Source organism: Azolla caroliniana, unplaced genomic scaffold, assembly GCF_043228905.1.
Source record: "Azolla caroliniana isolate FFs.n. ecotype wild unplaced genomic scaffold, voAzoCaro1.0.p SCAF_17, whole genome shotgun sequence".
Taxonomy (NCBI): domain Eukaryota; kingdom Viridiplantae; phylum Streptophyta; class Polypodiopsida; order Salviniales; family Salviniaceae; genus Azolla; species Azolla caroliniana.
In genome coordinates, this window is record NW_028230452.1 from 18,263,129 (window position 1) to 18,271,364 (window position 8,236).

The 8,236-nt window shown below is 36.3% G+C and overlaps 1 protein-coding gene across 4 annotated transcripts; it reads right to left on the reverse strand.

The window, feature by feature from the left end:
- Positions 1 to 981: 981 nt before the first annotated feature.
- LOC147853382 (cystathionine beta-lyase, chloroplastic-like) lies at positions 982 to 6,871 on the reverse strand. Of its 4 annotated transcripts, XM_087333575.1 has the most exons (13): positions 6,448 to 6,551; positions 5,530 to 5,636; positions 5,353 to 5,423; positions 5,194 to 5,285; positions 5,034 to 5,121; positions 3,627 to 3,738; positions 2,708 to 2,804; positions 2,541 to 2,622; positions 2,115 to 2,232; positions 1,872 to 1,979; positions 1,519 to 1,621; positions 1,277 to 1,383; positions 982 to 1,194 (listed from the first exon to the last, which is right to left on the reverse strand). In XM_087333575.1, exons 2-13 carry the CDS (start codon positions 5,623 to 5,625, stop codon positions 1,123 to 1,125), a joined length of 1,146 nt encoding a protein of 381 aa, XP_087189701.1. In that variant the 5' UTR covers positions 5,626 to 5,636; positions 6,448 to 6,551; the 3' UTR covers positions 982 to 1,122. The 4 variants fall into 4 exon arrangements, 2 of the variants coding, with proteins under 2 accessions (XP_087189701.1, XP_087189703.1); XR_015531330.1 differs by lacking the exons at positions 982 to 1,194; positions 1,277 to 1,383 and adding an exon at positions 6,715 to 6,871 and having other exon boundaries at positions 1,872 to 1,957; XR_015531331.1 differs by lacking the exons at positions 982 to 1,194; positions 1,277 to 1,383 and adding an exon at positions 6,715 to 6,871 and having other exon boundaries at positions 1,575 to 1,621; positions 1,872 to 1,957; positions 2,548 to 2,622.
- Positions 6,872 to 8,236: the final 1,365 nt, after the last annotated feature.

Below are 8,236 nucleotides of genomic sequence, written 5' to 3' on the forward strand. Positions count from 1 at the left end.
TGTTTTGAAAAGTGAAGGTAAGCTTCACTTGAGCTAACCTCATTAAGACCAGAGAGATGACTAATGGGAAATTTCCATACAATGAGCGACTTTTAAGACAATCTCCCGAAGAAAATGCGGCTTTTTGGTAAGGCTCCAATAACAAAAGGATGGTCAATAACATGTAAAAGAGAAGCGTCTTTCAAATGCCTCATTTTCTCGAATTGCACAAAAGTAGTTTCTAAATCCAATGCAAGACGTATGTCTTAACCTCCTCCCATGTGGTCACAAAAGGCCATCCTTGACTCACTCATCTTTATCATTCTTTTTCCTCTTGGGTTTAATCGATTATCTATATAGAACAAGCCTTGTTTCTCCTTTGGTGTAAGTACTTAGGTCCTATGGGTCAATATTGGCCTCTCTATGGACGCTAAAACATATCTATCTCTCTCTCTATACAATGGCATGTTGGCTTAAATTAAGCTACATACCATTATTATAGGGTTGTAGATCAGAATACATTATTTGAACAATTAAGAAATGCCTGATGTAAGAGATTATTACGAGGAAGACAAGTATCTATGCAAATAACACAACTTATTTTCACATTTCCACACTTGAAGCAGGTTTGTATAAGTTTCTTCACATTGACCGTGATGGGAGTTCATGATCAACTCAGTAAATAATGTTTTCTTTTGACCAGGTTGTATGTAGATAATGGGAACAAAAATATGTTCAATTTATACTTCAGGGATCATGATTTTCACTACCGAATTTGAAGGTTTTGAGTTGTAAAAGATGGCATCCACATTGATTTGGGATGAATCCCTACACTTGTAATTTTTCCTATTTACTCATATAATCATATCATTAAGCCATGAAACTTTCATCATTGTGCCGCAGCCAAATATAGAGATGTTATCCAACAAGCAACTTATTTGTGATTTGTCAGCTTGTAATAACATACAATAATCTCAAATATGATTTCACCCACACACCATGAAAGGGCACAAGTAAATGATTTTGATCACATCTCTATCTCAGGTTAGAGTAAAAAAAAAGGCTTGCATAAATTATAATGCCAAATGCTCAACGAAAAATCTTCAAGAGAGCCCCATTTGTATGTTGGTCTTAAATCCTCTTTCATTGCTCCGGTGCTGTAGATAAAGCTTGATCTAGATCTGAGATCAGGTCATCTACATCTTCAATGCCGACCTGGTAAATAAAAATATTTCAAATCTAATAATATAAACTTTTTTTCTTTTTCTATATCTAGAATCTGGAACAATTCGCTCACCGATAGACGAATCAAATCTTCAGTTAAACCCCGAGCCTCTCTCACACTAGCTGGAATGCTAGCATGAGACATAAAGCATGGTAGGCTTATCAAAGATTTCACACTGCCTGAAATTGCCAATTTATACAAGTTACAAAAAATATGATTCGGTCACATGTTGCAAAAAATAGATAAAGATTGATACAATGGTTATAGAAAAACGAAAAGATAAACAGACTGGATAAGGCTTAGATAATGAATACCAAAGCTTACAGTTATACTGAAAAGCTTTGTGCTCTCAACAATATGCTTAGACACTGCCAAGGACCCAGTTGTAAAGCTTAATACAGAACCTGCTCCCTTAGCCTGTGAAAGAAGGGCTAGTAAGAAACAGAACCAACCCAACCCCCTCCACAAAAAAAACAATCTAAGAACCAATCTGTTTTCTTAGCCACTATCCATATGTAGGACATACCAAGTTATTGTTGTTAATTATCTCTATTGCCTTGTTACCCTTTTGGAGATACAATATTTCTTTAAAAAAAATTAACTAATCTATCGTTGTTAGTTATCTCTAATGCCATTATGACTTCAAAGAATCTGTAGTAGCTATTACCTGTGAGAAATGAATATCCCTTCCAGGATGGCCTAGCAATCCCGCATAATTGACATTATTCACCCGAGGATGAGAAGAAAGAAATTCCGCAACTTTTTGGGCATTACTCTGATGTAAAACAATATTCTTAGGCTTCATTTCTACTCATCTATTATTCATACATTGTATACAGTGTCAAAAAACTTCTGTTATTTAACTTCAAAGTATTTGGAAAGTAAAACAAGTCTCAAGAAATATTTTTACTTGCTGCTTTTCAACACGAAGTGCCATTGTCTTTATTCCTCGCAAACAAAGCCAACAGTCGAAAGGTGCCAAGCCAGTCCCTTCTGCATTTTGTAGAAAATAAACCTCTTTGGCCAAACTGTAAAATGTACATAATAACAGCAGATGGAAAAATGATGACTGACTTAATGAGTCATTTGCACTCAATAAAAACTTGGATAAGAAAAAAAGCGAAAACAGTAAAAAGAACACAAAAACACCTCTATCTTTTGGAATATTTATCAGAATACTCTAGGCTTCCAGAAATTACTAGAGCATCCCTCTGCATGTGTAACAGATGGATATTCTGGTCATTTCCAAAAACTTACAAATATTATAGTAACAATCCAAACACTTTAGGGGTATTTTGGTGTATTCCCCAAGAAGAAACGGCACCTGAAATCTCACCTCTCACCTTTGACTGCAAGAACTCCTGCCATCAGATCACTATGGCCTGAGATAAATTTTGTGGCCGAATGCATGACAATATCTAAGAACAGAAATAAGGGTGTTTTTCTGATGTCAGAAAGCATAAAAAGACATCCATTGTCAACCTAATAAAAACAATGTTATACCCGCTCCAAGATGCAGAGGTTGGGAAAGCACAGGAGACATAATGCTATTATCCACCAATACTAATGCATTATGTTTATGAGCAATTTTTGCTATCTCCTGCAGAAATAAGAAGAGATATCATTACGTAGTTGTAAAATCTTATGTGCGGAAGCTTGTAAACAACAGACACAGCCGAACAACAGAAGACAGACAGTTAGGAATACACTTGGAGTAGGTACACAGTGAGAGAGAGAGAGAAGACTGAGTTAGCAGAGAAAAAAACTTCTATTCAAAATGCTCAGTGCTCAGTACATAGAAATGTGCTCGTAGAGCACTTTATATACAAACCCCTGCCAATGGGCTGACATAAGTACTGACAAGTACTTTAATGCTCACTTATGGGCATCTGACACTAATTACCTATAATATTCCTATTACTAAAATAGGAATGTAGGCCCTAACGGCCTGTCGGCTCCCAGCCTACTCAGTCCATGTTGAGCTTGTCACTCAACAATAGTTTTATCATAAAAAGAAGAGTGCTTATTAGAGCTTTTCCTAGAACACATTGGAATGAGGACGCTTCGTTTACGAAATGAAGTATTGTACAGATTGAGTAAATCGTGCATCTGGTGAGAACATAAATATGAGCACATATAGAAGAGCATATACATATCCAGTTAGCAATTTGTCCCATGATTTATATGCCAAACATATGGCAATTACATTGAAATATGAAAACACATTTTATCATACAAGCATCCAAGCATTTGTTCAAATATAATGAAAATACAAAGACAAAGGAAGCAGAGAATTCATGACCAACAATATGGGTGTACCTCCCAAGGATTTTATGATTCATGTACCTTGATCTATGATCCGATTAATGTTAATGCGTATTATGTTCAAGAACGAGTTATATATAGATTTTTTATGACTTACTTTAATGTCAGATATCATTTGGCGTGGGTTGGTAGGACTCTCAAGCCAAACTATTTTTGTTTTAGGACCAATTGCAGATTCAATTTCTTGAAGACTCGTGGTATCCACTCGTCTACAATGAAAAACATATGTTAATTACGAGAATATCATTGCAGATAAATAATAGAACTAAATTTCTTGAAATGGAATGAATCAAGCTTTACAAACAAGACTTAGAGGTAATCACAATGTTCAGATCATAGTACGTAAAATTCGTGTTCGTCTAGCATAACATTCGTTTTCCTACGTAGGAAAACGAATGTGAATGTTATTCAAACATTCTTGTGTTTTTTTTTGTTTTTTTCCCATTTTTTTAATGTTTTTTTTTGTTTTTTCCATTTTTTAGGCTTATTTACCTCATAATAAATAGTTAATCCAAAAGCATGGTATTTATCATTCTTTGAGGGTGTTTTTCTTACGCGAATGCGAATGTATGTATGGTACATATAGTTCATAGTATGGTTCAGATCTTCATTTTGAAATTAGTAAAAAAACCAAGCAAACATCTGTCATCCATTGAGGCTGGTCCATTGACATTGCACAAATGTCAGAAAAGGTTGGAAATAGCAAACAGATTTCTGATGGTTTGCTAACAGGTTTGCAGTGAGTTGGAAACTGGATTACCAACTACTGGTTTGAGGTGCAATCAAATACATTGTCATGTCGTTGTTCTGTTGCATGAAACATTTCCATATAGGACATGCCAGCACAAAAACACTTTAACAAACATCCCTCCTAAAAACTACAAAACAGTGGAGTAGAATGAGCTTTTATGTTAAAAACTAAATAAATTTATAAACAAATACATGGATTTAAAGACCCCGTTAAATAAAGAAAAAAACTTCATCTACATCCATAAAGGTAGATAATAGAGATTCTAACTCTGTAGACCAATACTTTGATCTGTTACTCGGCCAAACAAAGAAATTGAATGCCTGTTTGGATGTACGCAAGAGAGTACTATGGCAGAAGCAACACATAAGGCAGAATAGGTAACCAACAGAGGCAATGAAGTATGGGTTGAAGGAAACACACAATGAAGTGATGTAACACTTGCACAAGGAAGACCAAGTAACAGAACAAGCTAAAGAAATTTGGCATAAGGTTCTACAATAACATTGAGGACAGAAGAAGTGATCGGCAGGGAAATAATACAGAGTTCAACTATGAAATTCCTTCTCATTCATAGGTAAATTGTAGTTCCAGGCAGAAAACAGAGTGATAGTAATTCTTGATTAAAATTAGATGGAGGGCATGCCATAGAGCCATCAATGGTACATGTAGTACTGGCACAGTAGATAAAAAGACAACGAGATTTCTAGAGCATCAAGCTGATGCATGCAGATTACAGGCATAGGACATACTTACTTCACAACTAGACCTGCTCTAGTTGTAACTTGAGAGAGCAGCCTGTCAGAGCCTCCATAAATGTCATCGCCTACCATTATTTCCTCTCCTGCACACTTTTCTTGTAAGTAATAGTAAGCCATATATATATCCTCATCCTCAAAGGTTGAGTAACCTTTACCTGAAATTGCAAGATGAGTGACTGTGGTAAGGGCAGCCATGCCACTATTGAAACAGAAAGCTCTGTCAGCACCTTCTACCTTTGCTAGTAACCTGTTCAACCATCCTTTTAATTGTGAGAGGTTGAATAAAAAAACCAACAAAAATAAAGAATGCTCACGTTTCAAGTGCATTTCGGGTTGGATTCCCACTTCTTGTGTAATCATAAACTCCACAATCAGTTGCTGAGGGCTGAATCAGGAGAAATTCAAAAAGGTTAATCAATTTTTGGCACATTTTCGATCAAACATTTTATCAAATAAAATTAACTTTCAGGAGAATTCAAGCATGCCATTACCTGCTTGAAGGTTGAAGTTTGATAAAGAGGAGTACTGAGAGCCCCATAAGGGTCAAACGTGTTTGAGAAATTTAATATGAGAGTGGATACACCCATGTCTTGAGATACTAATATCAATGACAGGCATAAACATATCCATCAGGCATCAATATCCCAGGTTTATTACATTATTGAAAGCGAAAAATATGTCCATGTCTGTAAAGAGAAAAAAGGCAAGATAATATATTGAGTGAGTATAAACATCATCTATAAAAAAGAAGGTCTGAGAGGTAAAACCCTAGATCTTGCCTACCAATCAGTTACATTAAGGGTTACAAAATGTTCCAACTTCCTACTTCATATGACTTTACAGTAAGGATTTATTTATGCATTCATTGTTTCTGGCCTTAAGAATTGTTTGCAATGTTGAGATCCGCTTGACAATCTGAAATGTTCCAATCGATATACTCATGTACATCTATAAATTCACAACTAAGAGGCAGGGAAACACGTTGTGCTATGCACATAATATACAAAAAGTGGTTCTGTTTTAACATATTCTAAACATTTTGATAAATGGAAATGTCAAATGGGATTTGTTTCTAGCTTCTGAAACTGAAAACAAGATGTGAGACATTATTTTAGTATATGTAAAATATAAGAACATAAATCTATTAAATGTAGTGGGCCTCGATCCGAGCTTCAAAGAATGAAAACCCGGCAACATAAATCTATCAAATGTAGTAGGCCTCGATTTGAACTTCGAAGAATAACAAATACCCAGCACATGTAAATAAAATCTATAAAAATAAAATATTCCCAAAAAACTTCTGAAACAAGGTGTGAGAACGTTCTTTTGAAGTGTTTTAAGAAATTTGCATAAACCTATCAAAAATGTAGTAGTGGTGATTGCTTATATATTGAAAATTTCAATTATACCTGGTACATCTTCATCGTACAATGCACGGGGGATTATCGGTCGCGGAACCGCCGCCACTTTTCTGCTTGACCCACCGAACGCCGTTCTCCTCCGTATCAGAAAACTGTGCGTAAGGAAGCAGACAACAATTTCTTGTGCATTCAGGAAAAGAAGGGGAAAAGAGAGAGAGAGAGAGAGAGAGAAAGCTCAGAAGCACTACAAGAAAGAAGGACGAATGCAATCTAATAATGGCTACTATTTTCGACAAAAACTATGCAATTATATACCAGGATTGTTGAGCTTGGTGGCGGCGGCGGTGGTGGTGGTGGTGGTGGTGATGAAGAAAGGCTTCTGATGATCTGCGAGTGGGGAAAGTGATTTGAAGGTGAGCCATGCCCGCCCGAGCGCCAAGCTTCTTCTTTTTCTTCTTCTTCTTCTTCTTCTTCTTCTGTTGGGCGGGTGATTCTTCTGCAGCATCAGAAAAAAAATGTTCATAACCAATTCGCCCACCAGACTTTTGGAAATTACAGAAGATACCCCTCTCCTCCTCCTCCTCCTCCTCCTCCGATCATCTATGTATATGTCTACACATAATATTCATAATGTTTGGCATATGTATAGTATTTCAACGCATTCATCGGGTTTCCTCTCTTGGGTGGGTGATTCTTCGGCAGCATCAGAAAAAAAATGTTCATAACCAGTTCGCCCACCAGACTTTTGGAAATTACAAAAGATACCCCTCTCCTCCTCCTCCTCCTCCTCCTCCTCGGATCATCTACACATCATATTCATATTCATAATGTTTGGCATATGTATAGTATTTCAACGCATTCATCAAGTATCGCAACATCTTACAGATACAGTTATAACAATACCTCTTGGCTCTCTATCATCACCAAATGGAATGCATACATGGTAGCCATGCATAAATATGGACATAGTGTTAACCATTGCATACCACAACGAATGATGTACTACAAAGAGAAGGAGCCATACATTGTAAATCATTCACATTTAATACTAGGTTAGAAGAAAAACTAGGGAGCCATATGTTGTAAATCATTAGAAGACAAACATTAAAAAAAAGGTATGGCTTAAATGGTTAGACCTGTCCATTGGTAATAATAGGCCCAAAGGTTTCAAAACCAAGTAAATACGACATAGGGAAAAAGATGAGCCATTATACATAAGTGGCGTAAGGACGTGTGTAGTAAATGATAAAATGTTGATACATGTTTTGTAGAAACCGAGAGCCTCCACAAGGATAAAGACAAGATGAAGCTCGAAGGGCAATGCAATAGTGCATGTAAAAAGAGAGATTTTTTTTTTTAGATCCTAAAATCTATATAACATGCAAAAGAACTCGTTGTCATGTTTGATGTTTTGAGGATTCAAGCGCCCAAGCTTTGGACAAGTTTTGGTTTAGCTTGGGGTAGCAAATCATGGCGGCATGTGGGAGGCCTATATGGCAACAATGACATTGTCGGCGAACATAGAGTCACCATGCTGAATCAAGGAAATTCCCTTGAAAAGTTATTGCGTTGGATCAAAATATTTTCTATCTAGAAGATGAATGAATAATGTGGGAGAGAGACCACTGGTATTACAAAGATTCTTGGGAGCATGTGCATTCTAACATATATGGATACTTCGCTACCCCCGCATTATGGATCCATTATATCGTTTACTAAGGAAAAGGACAAAGGTTCGATTGGATGAAAGAGCATAGTCAAGCTAGTAAGCTAAATTTGAAAGGGTACTAGACGATGTGTTAATACTGAAGAAGTTGAGTTATGATTATTGAACACC